This window comes from Macrosteles quadrilineatus, unplaced genomic scaffold (genome assembly GCF_028750875.1).
Source record: "Macrosteles quadrilineatus isolate MER2022 unplaced genomic scaffold, UCM_ALF_1.0 Scaffold_7__1_contigs__length_78375512, whole genome shotgun sequence".
In the NCBI taxonomy this organism is placed as follows: Eukaryota; Metazoa; Arthropoda; class Insecta; order Hemiptera; family Cicadellidae; genus Macrosteles; species Macrosteles quadrilineatus.
The window spans coordinates 3,803,673-3,829,859 of NW_026542600.1; the positions used below are offsets into that span (position 1 = coordinate 3,803,673).

A 26,187-nucleotide genomic window follows, 5' to 3' on the forward strand; every position below is an offset into this window, starting at 1 on the left:
TACTAAACTTTGAGACCAAACGTATCGCTAGACTTAAGATATTGGAAACTGATGATCCGCTGCAGACCTTGTTATACCACAGAAAACATACTACTATAACCCAGAATGCCAACCGCATGGTAAAAAGCGTTAAGTACTTTAAGAGAGCTTTGCCTGTCAATTTGTAGGCAGCGCCACCAGCACTGCTAGGCAGTAGGCCTACTCAGGTAATTTTATACCTTTTATAGTTTGTTCACAGAACACATGAGAGACAAAACAAGTCAAAATATGAAGGTAATCATTCCATTGGAGTGGAAACTGGCTCGAATAGTAGTGGGTGAAGTACGAAACGTAATGTTAAATCTTAAATTTGGACTAGCTGTTTGGCTGTGACAGGAGCTTGATTGTGACCTTAATTTGAGGAAAGCCTGGTATTTTTTAAGCCATTCAGAATTTTTATAACAATAAGAAAACAGACTTTTGAATAGCAAAAAAGGTGGAAAAAGTAACTGGAGAAAGTTACCGTTGGATCACGTAGAGCTCATGACTCAGATATGCCTCGCTTACTGTCTCAGTCTTATACTAAAGAGCTTCCCGCATCCTGCTATTTGATTTTCAGAGATCTTCACCAAAACAATGCTGTGAAACTACTTATTTGAAAGGACAATGTTCAGGAGCTTCTAGGAACCTCTTTGCAAGAATGAGAGGGAAACATATTATTTGCGCAACAACCATTGTCTTTAATGTGTTTTTTCTTTTGAATGTCTTAAATATGTAGCTCCAAATTGTTGGTCAAAGATAAAGTAAGTTAAATAGTAAAGAAGTAGGTACCGGTACCATAGACTCTAGACTTCTTAACCTAAAAGGGTTGTTTTTTAAGCGTTGTTTTAAAAACTTATTTAGCATATTTAAGAACTAATTTAATATAAAAATGCAGACATTCAACATTTAAGTAAATTAAGTTAGTAATTTAAATTTTCATTAAAATAGTGGAAGAATAAGAATAATTATTTCCTGTTAAACAAATAACGCTTAGTATAATGAGTATTGTGTTATTTTTAGCTGTGTTTTAACTGCAATAGGCTACTGTATTTTTAAATAAATAATATTGCCTTAAACAGTATAGCCTACTATAATTTTGTATGAGCAGAGAAATATTGAAGGTAATGGATGCTCGCTGCATCCGGGTGTTATTTGAAAAAAATTGCGGTAAGAAACTTAGGTGCCTCGCACCACAAAATAGATACTCAATGCCATAAAATGCATCGACCAAATATTGATAACAATACCATACATAACCTTAATATGATATGCTGCATCGTTATATTACCCAGCATCATTATTGCTTAAAATGGTAAGTTAAGGCCTCCTTTAAACCTGTTGAGATTCAATATTAAAGTTATTGAGCAGATAAAACATCAATTGGCCAAGTCACTAAATATAAAATTTACAAAAACAGACTAGACGTGTTCCTAACAAAATGGTACCGTGTAAACAATACATGAGAAAGTTGAAAAGAGCTGTTCCTGATCATTGGGCTTTAAATAATTGATCCTGACTAATGAAACCGCAGATCTTAGTCAGTAACAAAGCTACACAGATCGTCTCACACCATTCTACACTCATCCTTCACTCATATTTTGGTTAAAATACGCACCTAGGTGGCGTCCCCATCTCAATGATTGATGATTGATAATTGAGAGATAGGCTAAAAAATTATTACTTTAAAGAGTTTTGGGTTAAGTTAGAACATTATTTTGGCACTTTTCAATTTCAATAGAATTGAAATCTTTGAAGATATTTAGGCCTTAGAAGCTAACTAATGTGCTGTTCCGTCCATTAAATCATACCAATCATCATTCTTTCCGGTTTAATAAAACATTAAAATTAAAATATTGAGTAAGTTACTACTGTGTATGCTGTGCAGCCTGCAGGCCCTAGCAGTAAACTCCGAAACCAAACAAAACCGAGTCAAGTTAAATCTAAACGCATGTAAACAGACCAATACTTCGAAATAAAAACATTACTTAAAGTTGTGCATATTTGAAACCCAAACATATCAGTCGGTTTAACAAATATTGCGCGATAATTAGCAGGAAATATCAGGAAAATACAAACATTAACTAACCTGAAACGATTAGGGCCTCATTTGGTCCAACTGTGTATATGTTTCCCATTGCACTTATATAATTATTTCAGTAGAGTACTTTAGTTACGCGTTAATCCAGATTTACTACTGAATATAAAGTTCCTAAATTTGTATTCACAAAACACACAAAATTACAAAATAATAATAACTAACATACACTTATCATTGTTTACATTACATTCCTTTAACACACCGCCGACAACGACAGATGACGTTTCCCATGATGCTTTTCGGCAAGCGGCAGCGCGGCGGGCGATCGTCTGCACTGCACTATTGAGTGGCGGGAAGATTTAAAATTACTATCTTCAAAGAGGAATCTATGTTATCATATAAGGTAAAAAATATGATTGGCAAGCTTACCTCAGCATACTAACATGTATACCAAACTACCTTAATGGATCTGTTTTACAATATTTTATCTGCACTATAAAAGGTTATTATTAATTATCCACCTAATTAGCAAATCTCATGGACCACACTGGCCCTAACAAACATCCCTTGCCACAGTACAATCAACCACATACCCAGACCGACCTGCCGGCAAGATAGGTGCTTTGAAATGAAATGAAATGAAATGAAACCAGTGCTTTATTTTCATTAAAACAATGCATTACAAAATAATAAGATTTTTTCATAAATAACTCTTCCATATACAAAGAAAATATCTACATACAACCTTGAATCACACTTATTCTATCGTGTTTTACCTTAATATCATTTTGTTTTGTTTAACTGCACTATATCAGCATTAGCCCAAAGGACTGTCAGCTGGGCTGGCAGCTTTCATACAAAATATTTTTATTTTCTCCTTATTTTCCATATTCCCTGCAACACGTTAGGATGGCAAACAATGTATTTTTGTGTTTTTTTTATGCAAAATTAAATTCTGACACAAGCTCATATCTATATTTCCATGCATTAATTAAATAACATCCTAGACTTTGCCAGTCCCTACCATTTAAATATGAGTGTAAATCTTCCCTAGTAAGTTCTTTTTTTTGAAGAAAACGTTTCCTTATACCTGCAAGGATTGGACACCTACAGACATAATGAAATACATCCTCGTTTTCCCTTAAATTACATAAACTGCACACGTAATTTTGATCACCTATCCAAGGCTTGTAGTTTAGATAAATTACTCCAACTCGTGCTTTGTAAATCCATTTTATCGCCCTTAGAGATAAATTAGCATTGATATAGGACGAGTTACCCAATTCCAAGTTCAAAGTTGCATATGTTTGGTGATAACGTGATCCTAAAGCCGATTCCAAGATAGGTGCTTTGTTGCAGCCAAATGAAGTACTGTATGTACATGTTCTATACGTACTCAATTTTTTCAAACAAAGATGTAAGAACGGATCATTCTTTTTCCACGGATGAGCGTTTTTCAACTAAATAATTTTTTTAATATATATTGTCCTGGTAAAAAAATTCAATGATTTGCTGACATTGTTATCAGATAGGTTCTATATTTTCGGAATGTAAAAAGAAATCTAATAACATTTTAAATAATTTGTATACATAAAATGTTTACATGTACTGTATAAGACAGTGGACATAAATACAAGATGATACGAAGTATCGGATATATTTATGTTTACTATCTTCTGTATAATAGGGTAAATTCATTTAACTGCCCTTGAGAAAATTTATCTTTAGGAACATTAAAAAGAATAGGTACTGTTTATATATGGCAGTTGTATACAAAACTCTATCATGAGATTCGTTGAAGCAGGTGATGACGTTGATCTGAACACAAGAAATTAAACAATCTCCAAAATGTTGACCAAAACCCAAAGGTATTTTTTGAAAAATAATACACAGAATTGAATAGCTTAAGTGGTAAGGAAATTTGCTCTTGAAATCATATATGAGGAATGTTATTTAAAGTTATTTAAGATATTTAAAGCTGATCAAGGTAATTAAGCTACGCTCATTTTATAAATTTTGTTATATTTTTTTAGACAGGTTCAATAACTTGAATTATATTAGATTTCTTTTATTGTTGTTGCCTCTGTTTTTGAGAGGGTAAGATGCTTGTGTTACCCCAAATAAATCAACTGAAAAATCTGGATACATACGCGGATATAAAGTAAAAAGCAACTCTATTTCAAATTACCAGAAAAAAGACAGGCTAATTAAAAATGAAAGAGGTATGTACAGTAGACTCCCTCTTATCCGGACTCCTCGGGAACGAGTCCAGTCCGGATGACGGGTTTTCCGGTTAAGCCGACATCACCAAAAACTCGACCGTTTACGGTGATTCGACTTAAATTTAGGAGAGCATTATATTTTAGACATGTGATTACTGGTTTCAAATCATTCCCACGAGAACAGTCGTTTTTTTACCACCCACTTCCTGCCGATCTAGTCCGGTTAAACCAATGTGCTGATAAAAATTGTCCAGTTAAAGAGATGTCATTTCCGTCGAGTGTAGTTTGGTTAAACCGATGTCCGGTTAAAAGGTGTCCGGATAAGAGGGAGTCTACTGTACAAAATTTCCTTTAAACCACCATGTACAGCTCATGACACGTAAGCTGGCACTTGGGCCTAGCGCGGGCAGTGTAGGCAGGGGGTGGGTGGAGGCAATGAAAAGACCGGACTGCAAATATTTCCGCTGACTCGCAGGGTTGACTCCCCATGTATCATGTACTGGAGCGCCTACACAAAGACGGCAAGGACAGATGTCAACCCGCATGATGGCAACTCAAAGATGTGAATACACACTTCATTACTTGCCCTGTAGCAGCAAACCTCAGTACTCATGAAATTAGAAATTTTATTTAAATAGGACATAAATCTGACATTTTTAGAGATGTATTTGAGTGAAAATCCAACTAGGCAGACGAGGATTAAAAAAATGATAGGTTGTATTCGCCTAGGCGGACTCTAAGCCACTAAGAAATGAATTATCACATAGCAAATTGTGTTTTGTGATTGGCTGGATTTGAACCACACTTCCATGAGAATAGTGCCAAAGTCTTTTGTTCAGGGCCAGCTACAGAGGGTGTTTTATACTGTAACACTCAACTGTCTATGGTTCACAGTAGCTTATTCGGCTTATCAGATGGACAAGCCAATTCGAATTGTAAAATTGTTCAATATCAAATATTTGCATTGAGGTTATGAATGTAACATAGACATAGAGCACAAGACAATTGGGTTTTTAGGATTTTTAGTGAAGATAAAAGGCTTGCCTGAATGGGAAAGAGTCTAAACTGGCACAGGAAACACAAGACATCACTAGCCTATAACACAAAACATAAGAATATTTCACTGTTATTCAGGAAGAGCATGTTTAACATGTATGTTTCAGGAAGAGGGTGGTTTTTTTTTAAGCCTAGTTACGCTTAGTGAAAACTCTTTCTTCCTTAGTTGAAAATGATGTCAGTTATAATGAAATATTATAATATTTTGTTTTTGTTTAATGGTGTGTTTTGTATTCCTTGTGACAGTTTGGACTCTTTCCCATTCGAGTAAACCTAAGCTCACAAGAGAAATCCTAAAAATATTTGCATTGTAATTTATTGTAAAAATGTATAATTCTGAATAAATATCCACTTTAAAAGCTAAGTCCAATGTTCAACCCCCTCTCAACCCTTCTCAGCAGTAGGTCAGTGAACAAAGACGGTGACGGTACTAGTGTGATCCCCTACAGGTGACCGTCGCGGGTCCGCGCCCGTGTTACAATCATAATCAGTCAGAAGAACTTTTGAGGAGAAATTTGTATCATGACGGTTACATTTTTGTAATTCCATAGCGAAAGTGTTTGTTTTTACTTGAAAAATGTGCCAAGAATTGCAATTTAATTTTGAAACCCAGTGTATAACGCTTTGGATGTGTTTGTCAATACTAATTCGTCAGTGTTTGAAATAACGTTAATTGTTTCGAAATATCCTTAAACAATAGAACTTGACTATTAATGTGTAATAAAATTACTATTATGAATATGGGGAGCGAGCTGGTTTAGTGGTAGAGTGTGGGGCTTCAGTGCACGAAGTCCCGGGTTCAAACCCCGCCAATCACCAATGGATTTAATCTAAGTGATAATGCCGCAACCATATAGGACTAGCCTGAAGTAATGTGTAAGTAAGTCCCGCGAAGTCGCCGGGACGTAAGCGAACGATCTTTTGATACGTATATAAACTATGTATAAAATTTGTAAATAGTTCTTTTCGTCTCCCTGATGATGCCACACACTGTGGCGAAATATTTTGGAGGATTTTAACATCTTTCTACAAGAACAAAGGCTATAAGGTAACAAACGTTCAATAATCAAATATTCTAGTTCTTGTCACTGGGAAATACATCAAATAAGTCCAATGTGCTAAAGGCTCGATTACACAGGGCAAGTTTGGAATATACCAGCTAGATCTTTTAGCTCGTAAACAAGCTGAGTATCCTTGCCGCACTGGCTTGATAGCTGCTATTTAAAAGCGCCAGAATCATTAACTCTGTAAACATGCCACTAGTAGGCCTATGGTTTGTGTGGGCTTTGGAGCGAACTAGGTCATAACTATGTTAGTGTCTTGATGATGCCATCGGATTTCGTTAAGAGCAGGAGCCAGCTATTAGTTTAAAAAAATCATTCATTTTGTTATTGAACCTTACATCTTGCAAGTTCCGCTTTCACCTATTTCACTGATGTCCATGGAATAGTTATCTAACTAGTGCACAAAGTGCGTTTGATCACTCTAGAAACTTAACACACTCATATTTCTCTCATGTGCAGAAAAGACACTTTGCGCTCGTATTCCTCATTATATTTTTCCTACAGTAAAGGAATAAAATAATTGGTCTTTCAAACAATAACCAACACGTTTAGGATAGGTTAAATCCAAGCTAAGTCGTAGAATCAATAGGCTGGGAAAGTCACAGTATAAGTCAGTACGTGCTTGATATCCTGACCCTACTAAAGGATAATTTAAGTGCTCACACTAGGAGAGAGGAGATGCATGAGTACTACACCAGGAAGGCCCAAAATATTGACTATCCCCACTGCCATCTCATTTGTACCTTGAGTAGTATCCTCGTTCAGCTATTAAAATTTATAATACTCTACCTACCCGGATACGGGAGATGGATGCACCCTCCTTCAAGAAAGCGCTGAAAGGGATATTAGTAAATAGGCCACTGTACTCCCTAAAAGAACTTTAGGATGAGCCCCTCGTGAGATATGTCCGCCATGCCATTCGTTAAACGGCCTAGTTATTTTTAAAGTAGCCTATGGTTTTTGTTATTGTATATAGTTTTATTATTTTCTTATAAATTATGATGCAATCTATCGGACTAGATCTGGCAATGATTCAAAATTATCTTTAAGTGTTTCCAACTTATTTTTAAGGATACACGTATTATGTGGCTAATAAAAGCACACTGTTTTGTGTTGTTTGGTTGGAGTACTGGAGTGCGGCAGAGTAAAATGAGTGTGACAAAAGTCAAATCAAATAAAATCATTTTATTTTGCCTAAGTAACAATAATACAGTTTGCATTAGCCAGATCACAACAGTACAAAAATATATCTTTAAGTGTTGCCAGATTATTTTCAAGCGTACACGGATTACGTGCATAATAAAAGCAAAGTACGCCATTTTTGTTGTTTGGTTGGAATACTGGTGTGCGCTAAAGTAAGGCTTTCTGTACTATAATCTGTGCAAGGAAGCCCACTTTGTCAGGTGACTGTAGGAAAAAGTAATTTGCTATGAATAAAAAGTCCCATTTGAAAATTACAAAACTTTATTTTCACTATACCTAAATAAATACAACACAACACAATTCAGTACACACCATACTCGTAATATTTACAAAGACCGCAAAATAAAAATCATCAAACAACAAAGATAAAGATATCAGCATCCAAACCTTGGGGAAACATTAGCTTAGTTTGTATGAGGTATGTTTTCCAAAATCAGCTGTTTTCAGTAGATTTTTGAAGAGACCAATATTTGCTATGATTTGGATGCAATGAGGAAGGAAGTTATTGAATAAATCCTGTAATGATGATTTCAAAAACTTCTCACTAAATATTTCCTCTAAATTGTTAGAAACATCTTAGTTTACGACTAATATCATGTGATTGTCATTGAGAGTTGTAAAAATAAAAATGTTTGTTAGTTAAATAAAGAACAAGGAGGGTTTGTTCACAGATGAGAAATTCACATTCTTGTTTCTTACTTCATTAAATATAGCTAAATTGAAAATGAGGCCAATTTCCAGGTGGAACCAATAAATAATATAATTACAATTACTGTTGGTTGAAAGTTATATAGAAATTAAATTTGTGTGCAGGTTTTCTGCAGCGAGGGTATTTTATAGGGATGTGCGATGCTTCGAAATTCTGATTCAATGTGTCAAATTGCGATTCCATTCAGTGGTGGTCAAAAAACTATTTGATTCATGGGGGTATCAGTATCCATATACGAAAAACGCCTGCAGAAAGTCAACGCAATACCCGCAATACAGGAGCGTGTTGCTGTTGCGTTTCCTTTACGAAGGCGTTCTTGTTTAATTAATTATTTTCATGTAAATATTGCTTTAACTGTTTTATAATTTTTTTAGTTTGACATTGCAAATGATGATAAATCTTGTTAAGTGTAAGCAGTGTGAGACATGTTTTACTACTGTGAACATAGCCAAAACAAGATAGGCTACTCCAAAATCATTCTAAAAATAAGTCTGAAAAATTGTTACTTGATACTTAACTAGTAAGATTGATGTTTTAGAGTGATGAATTTGGTATTTTTGTAGATTCTATCCTCTCATTTCATCAATGCAAACCAATTGAAAGTTGTATAAATCATACAAATGTTTTTATTTGTTTACACCAAAACATATATCTTTATTTGTAAAATCAATATTATAAAATATGTAACATGCTTAACAATATGATTCTGTAAGTAAAAGTTATGAAATAGGCAAGTTAAGCAGCTCACTGACATTTCCAGCAATACAGGTTATTCTAATATATGTTTGAAAATAAATATTTTTTCCCATAAAATTCATATGTTATATTATGAATAGGCCTAATACCACATCAACAAAAATTTGCATTACACAAATGTAATAAATTAAAGTATTGTTAATCCACTCCATTGACAAGTAAGAATAGAAAAATGCCGTATTGCTTCGAATCGAATATCTTTTGAATCGAATTACTGCTTCAAATTAAAAATATTTTGATGCTTCGCACACCTCCCTAGTATTTTATAACTATTTAGTATTTTTGTAGGTTTACATGTCAATATATTTATAAGAATAGATTTCTCATTGCTGGGTAAGTAAATTACATTTTCTGTAGGCTCAGAACAAAACTGTACGATATGTATATTGTCTAGAATGCATGATTGACAAAGGGGTAGTAGCTCGATGTCATATAAAGTATAGGCCTATAAACCTACATGCTGTTTTCAAATACTGTTTTTGTTGGCTTTATCAGTAATGCATGTTTATTTACAATGGTTTTGAATTATGTACAATGACAAAATGTTGTATAGATAGCACCAATACTTAAATATGATAAGATGATTGTTTGATTGATTGATTGGTTGATAGTTTTGTTTCATGTAATTCATTTGATTACTTATTTTAGAGAGTATTCGGTGATATCATTGTATTATTGACTATTGTTGTACTCGTATGTTTTATGATTTGTAACCTCAACAAAGCAACATCAATCAATGCTCATTCCCCGGTACAAATAATAGATGCTACAATACAACAGTATCTTTCTCTATGTTTTTGGATGATATTTAGTAAAAAGTTACTGTATAAAAATGTTTGAGTATGGAGTATCATACTTTAATACAATCGATATTGATGTCTGAAGTCGTCAGTCGGGATTGATGTCAGATGATTATCGGAAAGCTGCAACTTCAGGTGTGGCTACCTTCTGCTGGATGATCTTCCCATAGCCGCCTCGGCCGCCGTCAAAGTCTGTGCGGTATTCATCACGCACCTGCGAAATACAACATGAACATAAAGGTAATCAATAATTTAAAAAATGGAAATTAAAATTAAATACCATGTGTTCCTAACTGCAAAAACTTCATGTGGCATTGAAACTTAAAGGAGAATATGAATCCAATCATCATAACTTGAACTTTTAAAACTTCAAATCTGCATTGATAATCTAAAAAAAAACTTAAAGTGGTTTAAAATACCTGCATTGAAGTAATCCAATTCGTTGCTTGTGTTGCAACCGGTTTCAACTCCGTGGAGTCATCTTCAGGCGTCCAAGGATATAAGTTATCACTTCATTTTAAGGTTGTCATAGTTTTTAAAAAACGAATATACACGTGACACGAATATTGAACACTGAACACTGACGTTTAACATTTAAAAGACATACAAAGTTGCTGAGTCTAGACTTTACATCCGGCCGGTACGCGTCGCTAACCTTCTCAGCAACTTTGTATGTCTTTTAAATGTTAAACGTCAGTGTTCAGTGTTCAATGTTCGTGTCACGTGTATATTCGTTTTTTAAAAACTATGACGACCTTCAAATGAAGTGATAACTTATATCCTTGGACGCCTGAAGATGACTCCACGGAGTTGAAACCGGTTGCAACACAAGCAACGAATTGGATTACTTAAATGCAGGTATTTTAAACCACTTTAAGTATTATACAGTAATCCGGAGGCTAACATTCATCAATATAAAAAAAAGAGAGATCTTATTGTTCTTGTTTCCTCTTTAATATTCAATGTAGATCAAGAAGATCATTAAACAGGGATATAGATAGTCACACAGTTTGTATTAGCCTATCCTATATGAAGAAAACATAGATGTAGTATATTGCTAAACAGAAATTTTTGACATATCAAATCAAATTTACGTGAGTAGTTGTTTATGGTATAGTGTAGTTTAATATGAATAAACTCAAGCTCAATGACGAGAAACCCAGTCGATTGTATGTATCCAGCAGACGGATGCAAGGTAGGAAAGTGCCGTTAAGCTCTTAGAGAAATCAAATCTGTGTTGACTGAGTCACATTTGGTAACTGTCTACCACACGCTCTTTTACAGCCACCTTATTTATGAGATTGTGGTCTGGGGACATTCTGTAGATACTCAGGACCTACTACTCCTTCAGAAGAGGGCAGTCCATTTGGACCCCTCTAGGCCTTTATTCATAGACTTGAATATCCTCACGGTTTTCAGTCAGTGCGTCTACAGCATTATAACTACGCCAAGAGTAAACCTTGAATACTAAGAAAAGAGGGAGCCATCATGTCCATGGTACCCGTAGATTTGTACATACCCCGATGTCACCTTAGTACGACACAGCGAGCCTATCCTCCGTCAGTTCTGAAGATCTACCTAAGTAAAGGACCTGAATCTGAAGGCTTTTAAGAAACAACTGAAGGAGTACTTAGTGAAGTATAAGAACTCAGAAGAACTCTTAGAAAGTTAAAGATGGAACACCTCTATTTAGGCAGTAAATAGCCACAACACTCTTCTGACGCAGTCAATCCAATTTTCATTGGTCAACAACGAAGAGACAAGTATAACATGCGCGATGCTGGGGCACCCAGTTCTGGTATCTGCCTAGAGAGGCTTACTACGATGTCCTTTTTTGTGTTTTCTACACCATACGTTTATGAAAGTGACCAGTCCAAATCCTGGTCTTGTTATTGAGTTTTTGTATCAACAAGTTTAAATAGGCTAAATTATACATCAGAGTTTTAGTAGGCCTACTTACACTCTGATAAAAGCAACAATATCGAGAAAGCGCTCGTGAAAAGGCCGTTGTACTCGTTAGCCGAGCTTGAAGAGTCATTCTTTCCATCCTGACGAATATTCAAACTAGCCCTAAAGAATCCAAACCGCCTTTCCACAAAGTTTCTGTAGTGTTTGTAAATATTAGTTTTGTAAAAAATTGTATATTGTAATTAAATTGACGCAATCTATCCGATAATGTCGGTCAAAGATGAGGACATCAAGTAGTCAAGTATACAAGTATAGAAAAGTACACTTTTCACAGCCTTAGCTTAAGCAGGTCCAAACAGCCTTCCTCTTAATCTCAATATTTTCAAAATGTGTTCTGTAGAAGAGTAGTTTTAAGGGTTTAAGAACTATGTTTTTTTTTTATTACTGACACAAAATGTCTAGCTTGAGTGAGTTGGGGATAAATTAATAAAGTGACAAGTTGAGTTAACAATTCAAGTCAACTCGAGTTTAGAACAGACTCGAGCCAGTTTGTTTTCAACTCCAGTCAGACCCAAACTCATATGCAGGATGCCAAACTTATACGAACTCAAGAAACCTACAGTTCGACTTGCAAAACTGAAACCTTATTGGCTGATAGAGTCTGAATAACTAAACTTACATGCCATTGGCCGAAAAAAAGTTGATTGTCTCTATCGATTAAAGATAGGTGTGGTCTGACTTAACTTGCAACCCGTTAAACCACGAATCCACACTAACTCAGAACCAGCCGCGATCAGACTTGTAACTAGAGTCAGGGGCAGCTTACGAGTTTAGTGAATCTATTAAAGAACGTAGCCTACTCGACTTTTCAAATGTCTAAAATAAATTAAAAACAAACACATCGTTTGGATTTTTCTGTATGTCAACATGAATTATAATGTATGCAATAGGGCACTGCATGTTTGCAATAGATTATTTAAATAAAAAAGAATGTAGGCCTATTTTTCAGGTATACCTAAGAAGTTATTTATATTACTAAAATTAGTGAACAATACTTTTAGATTAGTTGAACAAATAAAATGTAAGCTACCAGCTACCTAATAAAAAATAAGTCCATAAGTAATTGTAATAGTAGTTTACTCTGACAATCGCGTAAAGATAGTGTTAAAGACACAAGTAGAAATTTAAGGTACGAGCTGTGACGAGTGCCTTAAAAACTTCTAAGAGTGTCGTTAAGACTATTTACACGAGTTGCATAGTACACTACTTTAACTACAACGTTTTTTAATTACAACAATAACTACTCAATTCCAGGGGAGGTTATGTTTTAGTTTATAACCTCTCAATGCCACTGACAGTGATGCAAGGACTGATTGTACCAACCTCTAATTGCACAGATCATTGGCAATTAAATTGGTAACACCTGATTAGTTTAAGTTTGAAGGATTACAATTTTATTTCTTTTCTCTCAATCCTTGAACCTCATTGGACCGTTACTCGTGTTGTTAAGTAAAAAATGCTGTTAGGTGAATCTTTTCACATAACCACATCTTGATTTGGGCATAACCCAATTGATAAAAAAATATATCTCAATACTTAAAGCCCTAAGCCCGAATACAGCTCGGGGCATTAGTTCCTTGAATCTAGCCTGTGAGTGCTTGTGCGTTCGGTGGACAGTGGCATGGTAGTTTAGTTGGCTAAGGTGTAGCACTGAGGAATGTAGCGTTGAGGTCTTTCTACATGTGCAGATTCAAACCCCGTACATGTTCAATCCATATGTAGCTTAGCTGTGTGTAAATACTGGGCTGCAACAGAAGGTTGCATGCAGCTCCCGATGTTTTTGTAACTACTTTAGGATAGGCCTAGAGGTTGTGGCATTATCAATGAGATAAACCCCAATGGTGATTGGCAAGATTGGTCCAGGCTCTATCGTTAGACCAGCTCGCTCCTCTCAGCCCCCCTTAAAAGAGAGAACTTTGTTGAACCAATTACATTTATAAAAGCTTTGGATTAGTCATAATTGTGATGATTCTCTTTACAATCAATACCAGATGGATTGGCTCAACTACATAGAACTCAGATTATTGCTATTTATTCTTACATGTTATTTATTATTGTTACCGTCAAATTTTTACAGATATTTTTGTCATTGTTGTCTTTTTTTATTGTTATTAATTGATCAAGAGATAGTGAAGGACTCAGAAAACTGCATGCTACTGGTTTGAACCGACAAAACTATATAGTATACAAGTAATAATAATTTTAGCACAGACAAAACATTTATGGTTTATGCATTTTGACTTTTGCATTGGTAATTATTGTGTTAAATAAATTTCTTAATCGATTAATTGATTGCAATGAAGCAGAGATAACTTGGAGTTGATTTGGCTTTCTTGAACAAGGACAAAATTGAAATCCAATTAAATAATAATAAGAATACAAGTTAATGATAAAAATTAACAAGAAGTATATCACTATGACACCAATATATTTTATTCATTCACAAACTCATCTGAACTGATTGATTTACCTGTCCGCCAGTTTTACCACGTCCATATTGTCTGCCCTCCACGAACCCTGCATCCCAGTCAGTTCGGACAATCCGATCGTCAAGTCGTGTTCCGTTGATATATCTAATGCAGTTCTCCGCATCAGGTCTTGTGTAGTACCTGATTCTGAGTCAAGTACAGACACAAGTTTGGCAGATCAAACACAGGGAAACAGTTTTCTCTAATTGTAGTGATGGTAGAATTTTAATAATCCCTGTGTTGCGACATAAACGTTTCGGAATTCAACCTAGAGAGTGATACTCAACAGAACCAAACTGTCACTTTGTTCTCCAATCCGACAACGGAATGCACAAGCAGCAGTGATAGGATTAGGATTCTAACTAGGAAGAAAAATGCCACTTTTACAAAACTAAATTTCGTGAGAACAGATTAGTCTGAGCACACAAGAAAAACTAATTTCAACGTTTTACATAAAGTCTAAAACCATATTGCAAAACTTAAGCCTACTAATACTACTGTATTTTGGATCTTTCAATCCGAAATAGTATAGCAAATTGTTTAGATTATATTACTTTGACCAAGATTAGTATGGACCATGTGTTAGAATGGATGAAGGAAATCTAACCATCGAGATATGGAATGCGTTCTAACTAGGGAAAGTATGAAGGGGGGTCAATGAGGCAAAAGATGAAGGTTTTCATAAAGCTAAATAGTATGTAGAAAATCAATAGAGTATATTTTCATTTACAAGCCTACTGCTATCCTCATGTGGCTTGGGAGAACGGAACAGTCAGAACTTCTTGAAATTTGTTGGCGACTTTCCGAGCAATATGTTAAATATCCTAACCTAAAGACCTTTTCACACCGGCGTACTGGACATACTGTACGTAGAGTACGTACTGTACGCGGTCCTTTCACACCACACAGAAACTTCCAAAACGTACACTTGTTCGTTTGCAGTCAGACAAGTAACACTGGCTGAGCACGTGGTTTGGAAGTGTTCACTGTGCATGCGCGACCCCATGTACGCCACGTACGTTTTAGAAAAATCGCTCTCCGAACGATTCACACAAAACCATCGCGTACATACTGGACGTACAGTACGTTCTGTACGCGCGGTGTGAACGAGCTCATATGATAACATGGGCAATTTGTTGAAAAAAAAACGTACCACACGTACAGTACGTCCAGTACGCCGGTGTGAAAAGGCCTTAACCATTACAAATGATTATCTTGGAGGTAATCACCTGTCCGCCTGTTTTCCCGCGCCCGTATTGTCTGCCCTCCACAAACCCAGCGTCCCAGTCAGTTCGGACTATCCGATCGTCCAGTCGGGTCCCATTAATATACCTCATGCAGTTCTCCGCATCGGCTCTTCTGTAGTACCTGGTACTCTGTCAAGGACTTACGCAAGTGACACTCACTAGCAAGTAGACTAGTTATGTATCAATTAACACATATTTAGAACCTGTACAACCAAATTATGAATTAAATTACCAAGAAAAGATTATAAAAAGTGCAAAAAAAGTTGATGGTACGTGACATTGCCCTTATCAGGGCCAGATTTAAGCATAGGTGAATTAGACGCATGTCTAGGGAATTGCGCCACAAAGTGGCCTGAACCAAAGTTACAATTTAAAAAATAATGTTACTGCTAATGTTTTATTATCGTAAATGGTAAGATAGTTCAGTGGTGTAGTCGAAAATTTTTGAGTGTAAATGCTCACCATTGTATGAGAACTTACTAACATCGGATATTTTGATGTGTTCGCGAAGGTGTTCATGATTTTCTGGCGATCGTGAAGGTTGTAAGGTATCATAATTTCACTGCGATCACAGGAGATGTTCACCATTTCATCACCATCACGGGAGACATTTACAATTTCTCCGCCATTGGAGGAGAGGTATAACTGATTTCAATACTATTCAAAATTGTTAAAACCCATACAGTTATTGTTGAGTTATTGGAAAAACACTGGTCCCATGTGTTAATTTATGTAATATCCTAAAAAAAAAGTAGGTACCGTATCGTCCTGTCCCACGACTACACATGTACATACCTGATACAAGACTATATAAAATATGCCTACTAATTATTGATTCGTTATTTTCTTGATGACTTAAAAGTAGGCCTTCGCCATTTTAAGTTAAAGTTCTGTTAAATTTTGTTTTGATCTAAAATAATATGCCTCATTTCTGGGCCAGATGCACCGTTCCACCATTGCAAAAATGTCCATGACACCACTGTTTGATATGTAATTATAGTCATTATGAGGACCTCGTCGGAGTGAATTTATGTTCTTTTATCGCGTTAAGATTGAAACTTGTAGCCGCTCATCAGTGAAGATTAAAACCGGTCGCTGCTCATCGGCGACGTCGACCACACTGACAGATTAAAGGTATTTTATAACCTCTAGTATCAACATAATATTTGACTTCCTTAGAATTAGAAATCACTTTTTGCACCTATCTTCACATTTCCACCCCCTTTTATTGGGAGGTTAATAATAACCTTATTACCTTTATTTGGGTTTTATTGGTAGGGGTATTCCCCTCTAACTACAAGCATATAGCTTTCTGCAACATTGGAGCCTAATTGCCTGTATTTTGTAAATCCAGCCCTGGTGCTTATGCAGAGTTTTACGGAGACGTTCATTTAGAGATACGAGATAGGCCTTAAGAAAATGATCTGTCAAGTGTTGGTAAGCACAGGTGATAATCTCTTTTGACCTTTGGATTTTCACAGTGGTGCGTGTGGAACTTGTCAATGAAACTCAAGGGAAGTTGTTGTGGTGTTAGGATGTGCAGAACTGATTAACTATTTGTAAGAAAGCATCCATGATTCCACAGTCTGTCTTCTTATTTGTAATAAGAATTATCAAGTAAAGGTATTACATCCGAACAAGAAACCCATTAATATTGAATAAAGACAAAAACTTAACAAAAAATTAATAAGAAATAAAATTGAGAAAGGTTTCTGTCTAAGGACTACAATGGATTGATTATGTTGTAGTACAGAGGAGTACTATTGTTATGGAATGCAGTGTTAATTTTTTAATGAAGAAAAGGGGGTTATTGTTGCAAAACTCAAACTACAAGAATTACTAAATGATATTGTTGGCTTTCAGCAATAAATTAATTGAACAGCCTAATTTTATTTTTATAAAATATTGGAACAACCATAATCTATTAGGTACTTGATTGAGACGTAGTCTAGAGGTGTGAGCACAGGTAGAATATTTAGGATTAAACTTCACAAACTCTGCTACTATCTGCTTTGGTCAAAAGGATACTCGACAAAACAGAAGCCACACGGTGTCTTTTTGTATTTGTCCAACCCCATGATGATTCGTTTGATATCTCCACATTTTGAAAAGAGTTCGTAAATTTGTTCTTCGGTTGTGAAGAAAGACAAATTTCCAACATAAAGCGTTGAAGAAACTCTTAACAGTCTTTCTTGTTCACCTCTTGAACCCTGGAAAAGAATTTGTAGATTAAAACAATTTATCAGTAGGATAATTTTTGAGCATCAGAAAATTTTGAGATAGGCTATAGGTAGAGGTTAAGAACCACTTAACAGATTAATTGGGAAGGAACAAAATCACAATTAGGCCTAAATAACCTAAGAAAAAGAGTTTGGTGCAGTTAATAGCATACAAAAGGTTTACAACACACTAAACTACCCTAGCTGATGTGGTGGTAAGTCGGGCTGATACAGTAGGTACTGTACCATGCAGTCACTGGTTCTGTCCGTGTTTACATATTGTCTCCCTGCTTATGGAAACAGCATCTCTGGAGAAGACATGTACCGAATGCAAAAACTGCAAAATTCTGCAATTCGTTTCATTTTTGGGCTCAAAAGATTTGAACATGTCTCTCCATTTAGAGCTGTAGCGGGGATGACAACAGTAGACACTGTTTGCAGGATTATGACGTGCTGCATGGTGCACAAGGCTCTAGTCCTACAGGAGCCACAGTACCTTCTTGAGAGGCTCTCTTTCCGGGAGGAGGTCTCTCAGCGCAGTACCCGCCATGGAGGTCTCCAGCTTCACTTTCCAAGAGTGAGGCTTGAGTTTGGAAGGAGTTAAGCTTCTCGTACTTCGGCCCAAAGCTGTACAACGACCTCCCCTCTGGCCTCAAAAAATATGCCTTGCCATCTTTTAGAGCCAAAATTAAGGAATTGTACTGTTATGATTAGTTGTTATTGATACTTTCTTGTTCTGTTTTGTTATTGTTTCTATTTATTTGTTTGTTAGTTATTGTTTGTTATAAGTTATCACGAGAGTTGTTCTGAAAAGCAGTTGTACTGAGAAACGCTTGATCAATAAAGGCATTTTTATTTATTATTATTTATTTATTTATTTAGGTACGCCCCACATTGCCGAGTCAGAGCCAACACTGGCTTGCCCAATTAACTTATCATCACACTGTCTCACAAGCATTTAAAAAACTATAATTTACTAAGATTGACCCACTACTTCAATACTAGTGCAAAAACAGTCTGGAAGTAACATGGATTAACAACACGGATCTAGTTATAACCTAAACTTTCCCTAATCTAACCTACCAAAGTAGGCCCAGGCCTACCCTTTTTCCCAAGGATGTACCTACTTGAGTTTTTCTTTTAAAATTTCTTCCGCATGGTTTGCTAACTTAAGTAGGCTATGATTTGCAACCATTATTTATTTCATCGCTAAGACAGTTTAATTGTTTTGAGATGAATTGTCATATTTATTTATTTTATGATAGCCTTAAACTTAACTTACTTTATTTTATAGGCCTAAATGTATTAGGGCAGAAATATAAAGCCAAGGTAATTATTGCGATGAACGTGACCATGGGAACCTACATAGATTTATATATCACCAGAAACTAGATTTTTTGCTGAAAATAACGGTGCAAAAATTTTTCCGCGCTCACAAATATTAATGGAGTTACGGCTGTTTTAAGTTTTATTTACCTTTGTAAGTCTACTGACTAGTCTATTTTAATTGACAATATTTCCTCACCAGAAACTTTGTATAACTATTAAATTTATGTAATATGTAAGTGATTTTAAGTAAATATTAGACTCACACTAACAATCAATAGGTTAAATTAACACAAACTTATTAATTTCAGCATAAAGAACGTTCGGGAAACAAGATAGCTAATCTGTACGCAGATAAGTGAAATGGTTAGTGGAGTGGCGGCTGGCGGAGGCATGATGGAATTGACAAAATCCAGTTCCAAGTTCCAGTAATCCAATTCACTCCACAAAATAGGCCAACATTGTTACTTTAACCATGTAGCTTTTATGCCCTTTTGAATCCTTATACCTAGAATAAGGATTTTTATGTAGGGATACTTCTAAAGCCTAACAACTAGCTAACAACTACTATTAAACATACGCCAACAAACAATGTTAGACTTCTCATTCCATTCTAAAATCTGAAGTTTTTTCCATGTCTAGTTCATGTTGGTGACACTTGAGTGCTAGTGTCATAACACTTTGTTAAATATAATAAGAGAGTACTACAGTAAAGTATTATTAAACATATTAGTAATGAACTGTGCTTTACATTTGGTAATATAACCAGGGGATGAGTAATTGTGTTATTGACTTAAATAACACGTTGATTAGGTAGTCTATGAATCATTTTATTATTAAAATTAAACGATTCTAAACTAACCTAACCAAACCAAACTTGCTGTGTAAAACGACAAATTATCTTAAGTTAGGCCTACCTTAGTTAATATTCGTGGCGTCGGAGACATTTTTGCACTGTTATTTCCTGGTAAAAAGTGATTCTTCTACTTTAATTACTTACAATTAACATTTTAATATCAATAGGCTTATAAATAGGTTAGGTCAAAAAACAAAATAGGTACCAGTAAATAAAGCTTAAAACAGCCGTAACTCCGTTAATATTTGAGAGCGCAGACAAATTTTTGCACCATTGGTAATTATTTAGATGAGGGTGACCAAGCGTTTTATAGTAAGCTATATATCATTAGAAACTAGATTTTTACCTGAAAATAATGGTGCAAAAATTTTTCTGCTGCCACAAAAACTGAATTTACTACGATTTTTTGAAGTTTATTTTAATGTTTTATATTAGGAACATTGAATCTGCACTACCTACAATGTTTAAACTGTATAATCGAAGTTAATAGCACAATTAACATTTTTATTGATTGATTATATGCCATTTTAATGTAAATATTACCCTCACAACCCACACTTAGAAAGGTGATTATGTTAATTTAAGTAGGCTATAACTTATGTATTATTTGATTAAAATTAATTAACATTAATAAACACCTCTAGTTCTGATTTAATCTGGATCTGGGGACTGGATTATGAACATTGAAGAAGGAATTCATTTAGTTCTTCTCTTCACTTAACCGAATGGCTTAGCTTAGGTTTTGACCATGTAACCGTTATGTCCCATAAGTATTTAGTGTAGTGGCAGTTTTAATAAAATGAATAAACAACAAATTGACACTATTCTAACCTAACCTAACCTAACCAAACTTCTCGTACAGTTTAAGATTCTATTAGTTGAAAAAGACATGTGAGGTTGGTAGGTTGGATGTTATGTGGACTCGTGACTGTATTAAGTCCTTTGAAGGTAGGTTAGATTAGGGAAGTTAAAGTTTAGGTTATAATGAAATTATTATTTATTCTGTTAGTAGTACTTTTAACAAAGTGCATAAACAGTCTGGAGATAATATAAATCAACAACTCGATTCATTATAACCTAAACTTTACCTTCCTAATCTAACCTAACTTCAAAACACTTAATACAGTCACGAGTCCGCATAACACCCAACCTACCCACCTCACATGTCTAAATAAGAACTGAAGTAGTTCATAATCAACGCTCAGTTAAATTTATAAATGCCTCTACCTCCTTGTCCTCTTTGTCAATTCACAGTAAAGTTATGAGGATATTTTCTGTTATGGCGACAGAGACCAGCCGACAAGATGCATTACAGTAATAAACTTTAAAAAATCGTAGTAAATTCAGTTTTTGTGGCAGCAGAAAAATTTTTGCACCATTATTTTCAGGTGAAAATCTAGTTTCCAATGATATATAACTTACTATAGAACACTTGGTCACCCCCATCTAAACAATTTCCCTATAGAGGTTCCCATGGTCACGTTCGTCGCAACAAATAGCCTACCAAAGCCAAAATTATTGTATTTTTGTACTCAATGGCAAATGAATCCATTGAATCCTTTGAAAGTAAATAGGGTAATTTACAAGTTAAGACAATTTTGAAAACATTAGGCTAATTAATTCATCATAGGCTACTGACCACTCGACTGGTCACTGACTTACCTTAAAGTGTTGATCTCTGTAAGAGCTTAGTTCAACGGAGGGAGATGAAACCGATGTCATTTTAATTTAGGAGTTTTAACTGTAGGCCCAATGTAGCTTAATTACAGGTAGGACTACTTGGTTTTTATATTCCTTAAAGGCGAGGATACACTTTACTTTACAGCTTGTATGTTGTACACTTAACACTGGGGATATCAACTACGGATTAATATCCCCATGAAACTATTACTGGAAAAAATACCAGTCCTTAAGAAATGATAGTTAAATAATTTTAAAAATTGTATCGCCTCGTAAAAAGTTAATTCTTCTATGGACAATCAAAATAAATTTCGATAGGCCTTCGAACAAGACGTTAAGAACACCAACACCAACCAACCAGTGTTTCCATCCGCAAGAAAAAAATATCCCTGGGCCAACGTCAAAAAATCCCTAGTTATCCCTAGTCCGTGTTCTAATAATCCCTCCAATTATCCCTCTATATCAAATCTAGATAATTTATTATTTTTGCAGCAATACCAATGGATATCATGTATAGCCACCTAAAATATGGTAACTGGTGATATTATTCTTCAATAACCCATATTATTTATAAAGTAATAGGTACTATATAAAAAACATTTTTGTAGCATTAAAACCACGGCCATCTTTAACTCCAGGCAGGCCGCGGCCTGGTAGAATTGGCAACGTTGCAAGTACTGTAGTAGGTATTGTCATAGATTAAACATACTCCTTGAGGAGTATGTTTAATCTATGGTATTGTTTAGCGCAAGACGTCCCATAAGTTAACATGGAAATAAAACATAATATAGAATCGAAAACCAAAACAATATAAATTGAAAATCTATTTCTGTACATTCAATGTGGAGTCAATATTTTCATAGCTCAGTAACCAAGCTTTCGTATTCTTAAAAAAATACATAAATATCATTAGCTTAGCGTTCTCCAAACAAACACCTTTACAACAATATACTTGCAACTTGCAACGTTTCCACTTCGAAGGCCGCGGCCTCCGGCCTGGAATTAAAGGTAGTCGTGATTAAAAACTGTCTATGTGGTACAAAACAAGATTAATATTGGTATACAATCGTTTCAAAAATATTATTTAAGTGTCCAATTTTCAAACTCAATAGTCTTTTTCAAACATGGCCATCATGCCTTGGTGAAAAGGTTACACCAAGTTACTTACTAACCAAAGAACATCACAGACATCACAGAAATCACCGGCAAACAAAATCAAAACGAAAACAAACATTCGTCATTGACACAGGGCACAGGGCTACTAAAAAAAATACAGTAATCTAGATCCGCCATTCCATTCCACCGACCAACTCCAACTTCGCTTGTTTCCTGCAGTGTTGGTTGTTTGTTACTCTTCCCCGTGAGTGTCCCGACTTTGAAACACTACGTTACTACCATACCACTACCTACAACCATAGATAAAACATCCTCCTTGAAGAGTATCTTTTATCTATGCTACAATCGATTTGTTAGCAAAACCTAGGGAAAAAGTAGTATAATCAATGTGTTATTAATACCTTGGAAAATTAGCCAAAAGGTCCTTAACGTTGTTGAAATACAGCCATAATGTATTATTTTATCAATATTTCAATTTTATAATGTCAAAGGCCTGAAATCCCTAGAAAATCTCAAAAATCCTTCAATTTCGCTGATTATCCCTAGTTATCCCTCAATCCCTTTTCAATCCCTCGAAGGCCCTAAATATCCCTAGAAAGGGATTTTTATCCCTCAAATGGAAACACTGCAACCAACTAACAAACAAAACAACACGAATCCACAAACAAAACAAACATAACCTGCAGGCAGGAGAAGAAGTAGTTTTTACAGTGCTCACAACCCAAAAGTCTGGAGCAATAAACATTCCCATACAAGGGTAATGTGGGTAATTCCGATATTTACGGCTACAAAGTAGGCAGTATAAATGCCGAAGGAAATTATATGTATAAAATATCTAGTTTGAACTTTTCATAGGTGAAATACTGTAAATAACAAAATACGATATTAAGTCGATCATCTTGCGAACCTGTTTCTCTCCATGCCCCTGGGTCACTGCTAGCATCTGCTAGGCTACTTTCTATTGTAACTAAATCTACAGTATTAACGGGTCAGATTTTATTAATTAACTAGCTGTTGCCGTTGGCATCGTCCGACATACTTTTTCGTCTTTTATTCTTTACTATAAGCCTGCTGAAGTTGTCACTGGATTCGCTACGGAACGGAACTACCCTCTCTGGAACAACCTGAATGATGTTTTTACCAAAAATACTAAAGTATTCATATCTCCTTTCATTCATAATCATACTCCAAGCCAAATTTTCCAATGGTACAGTTAGTTTTCTCTTACTTTATTGAAAAGTATTTCAGATAGTCTAAAGTAGGATTAAAAGTAACACAAAAACATTATTTTATTTAGTGATATATACTGTATTATGATGTTCCCCGTTACTGTCTCGGCATGCTCTTGATTTGATATTATTCTTGAATTTCGTTGTCCCTTCTGTACATTTAAAATAACTAATAGAGGGCCCATGCTACTCTACAACGTTGAAAATTAAAATCATATTCGAGCAATAATCAAATTTAGAAATGTTTATTGAGTATCTTGATCTTAACTGATTCAAACGATAAATAGTTCAAATTAAAACCTTTAATTAACTTACTATTTTGCGTAGTGGAACTATTGATTTTTAATCATAGAAAACCCTTATAAAAAATAATTTATACAGTATGTTGGTTGTTCACATTGCAATTGCTTGTAGTCCATCCGATTTGGATAACTAATTAATAGCTTAAATGAAAGCTGGCATTTCACTGAAGGTTCTTAGACCAAAATATGTAGGATTATATAACTATAACTGGTGAAATGCATATTAAATTGAAGTAAGAATTCGAAATGTTTGATATATGTTTTTGGACGAGTAATACAGTAAATGCTTAGAGTGAAATCTGTGCACACCTTCAATTTGAGACCTCAATCATGAAAATCGGTTAAATTTATTTTTAAATATAAGAAGATTGACTCTATTAACGTTTAACGAAAACTATCACCGTTTTACAACAAATTGTGTAGCAGCTGTTCCGGTTAATGATAACAACCTATACTGAATTGAAGCTTTAGAATAGAAGATTTCAAATGTTTACGGGAGCAAGCTCCTAAAATGTAATAATGTCGGTAGCTATACTTGCGATAGTACACTTGGTAGGTTTTTAACAGCTTTTATTGATTTATGCATTATTATTATATAATAAATAATGCTATTTAATAAAATAAAAGATTGGTAATCATATGGTTAAACGTACGGACACTGACTAGTTTTTATGTGGAGGAACAAGCAAATTTTCACAGTTTTGAATGTAAACCTATTTTACTCGAAAGATGTTTGAGATAGAAAAACACTCTTGAAGTAAAAAAGTTGTGGATAATTTAATTCTACACTACCGATCTTCCATAAGATTTAAGATCCAAGCATTGTAGCTTATAAGTTTTCAGACCAAAATATAATATCTTGCATACTCGAATTTCTTCTGAAATAGCTTTAATCCCCTAAACCACCCTTGAATTTAGAACTTTGCAAAATCCCAACTTTGTACATCTACACCGTATACATGGATTGTCGTCCCAATGCAAAATGTTATTATTCTAGTGTTTTCCTATTAAATATATTGGGTATCTATATTTAATATATGGATACCCAATATGCCTATAAACATTCAAACTTATAGGCCAATTTGCTGCACACAAAATCCAACAAAGTCTTTTAATAATATAGATACTTATAAGGTTAACAAGGAAACTCCAGAACCACTTGGGTGGAACCCAAAAGTCGGATCAGGATAAAAACTACTTAGTTTTCCTATTTAATGCCTGAAGAATCAGTACACCAAATTTCAACGTTCTAGCTAGTCTGGAAGTTGAATTAGTAATGAATCATTGAGTGAGTGCTTTTTTACTTTTATATGTTAAGATTACTAGCTAAATATAACACATATGAAAGGTACAAAATAAAATCCATAAGTTAAATACAGTAGTAGAATATATAAAAACGGAGCTCCAGACAAAGCTGTCTTTAAAATTTGAAATAGGTAGGTGTTGCTGCAGACTTTTAATTTTATTCAGCGAGATTACGCCCCTGAATTTAGTGTTACTCCCTCAATATGACAACACTGTTGGATAAATCTAGCTAAGTGGGATAAATGCAGGGATGCAGCAGGCACTTGTAGAGCAAAATTTCCCACAATTTCCATGTAACCGTTTGACTGGTTTTCAGGTTATCCACATTGACACAATTGAACATAGCTTGCACAATAAATCGGATGTGTTTACTTTTGGGCTATTGACTTAATTATTACATCAAACAATTAAATGTGTTCTGAACTTGTGTACCCGTTGCGAAATAGACTAGGTTGGATAGAGGTAGGCTAGCCGCCATACCCGTGCTTCGCTAAGGAACGCTAAAGAGAATAATTTATTGTCATGTTCCATAGATATGTTGTATGAAAAATTAAATAACTCATAAAATAAATGCCTAACATTTTCATTTAAAGCATCAAACG

At 34.9% G+C, this 26,187-nt stretch overlaps 2 protein-coding genes across 3 annotated transcripts in view; both read right to left on the bottom strand.

Annotated features, from left to right (window-relative positions):
* The window catches only part of LOC128997751 (flotillin-2), a 309,529-nt gene extending 307,186 nt beyond the window's left edge, over positions 1 to 2,343 (bottom strand). The window contains exon 1 of the mRNA XM_054423408.1: positions 2,108 to 2,343. Within this exon, the coding sequence (XP_054279383.1) occupies positions 2,108 to 2,156 (49 nt within the window). The 5' untranslated portion in view covers positions 2,157 to 2,343. The remainder of the gene's footprint in view (positions 1 to 2,107) is intronic.
* Positions 2,344 to 7,847: 5,504 nt separating this feature from the next.
* Positions 7,848 to 21,976, bottom strand: LOC128998489 (nuclear cap-binding protein subunit 2-like). Of its 2 annotated transcripts, none has more exons than XM_054424641.1 (4): positions 21,616 to 21,976; positions 17,581 to 17,762; positions 14,308 to 14,446; positions 7,848 to 10,083 (listed from the first exon to the last, which is right to left on the bottom strand). In XM_054424641.1, exons 1-4 carry the CDS (start codon positions 21,673 to 21,675, stop codon positions 9,982 to 9,984), a joined length of 483 nt encoding a protein of 160 aa, XP_054280616.1. In that variant the 5' UTR covers positions 21,676 to 21,976; the 3' UTR covers positions 7,848 to 9,981. The 2 variants fall into 2 exon arrangements, with proteins under 2 accessions (XP_054280616.1, XP_054280617.1); XM_054424642.1 differs by lacking the exon at positions 14,308 to 14,446 and adding an exon at positions 15,535 to 15,673.
* Positions 21,977 to 26,187: the final 4,211 nt, after the last annotated feature.

What these genes read in the sequence shown, in the direction of transcription:
- LOC128998489 (XM_054424641.1), bottom strand. Translation starts at nt 21,675, where the DNA reads ATGACATCGGTTTCATCTCCCTCCGTTGAACTAAGCTCTTACAGAGAT. An exon ending in ACAGAGATCAACACTTTAAG is followed by an intron (nt 17,763 to 21,615) that starts GTAAGTCAGTGA and finishes ATTCTTTTCCAG; the next exon opens with GGTTCAAGAGGTGAACAAGA. An exon ending in TGTGGCTTCTGTTTTGTCGA is followed by an intron (nt 14,447 to 17,580) that starts GTATCCTTTTGA and finishes ACTCAGAATCAG; the next exon opens with GTACTACACAAGACCTGATG.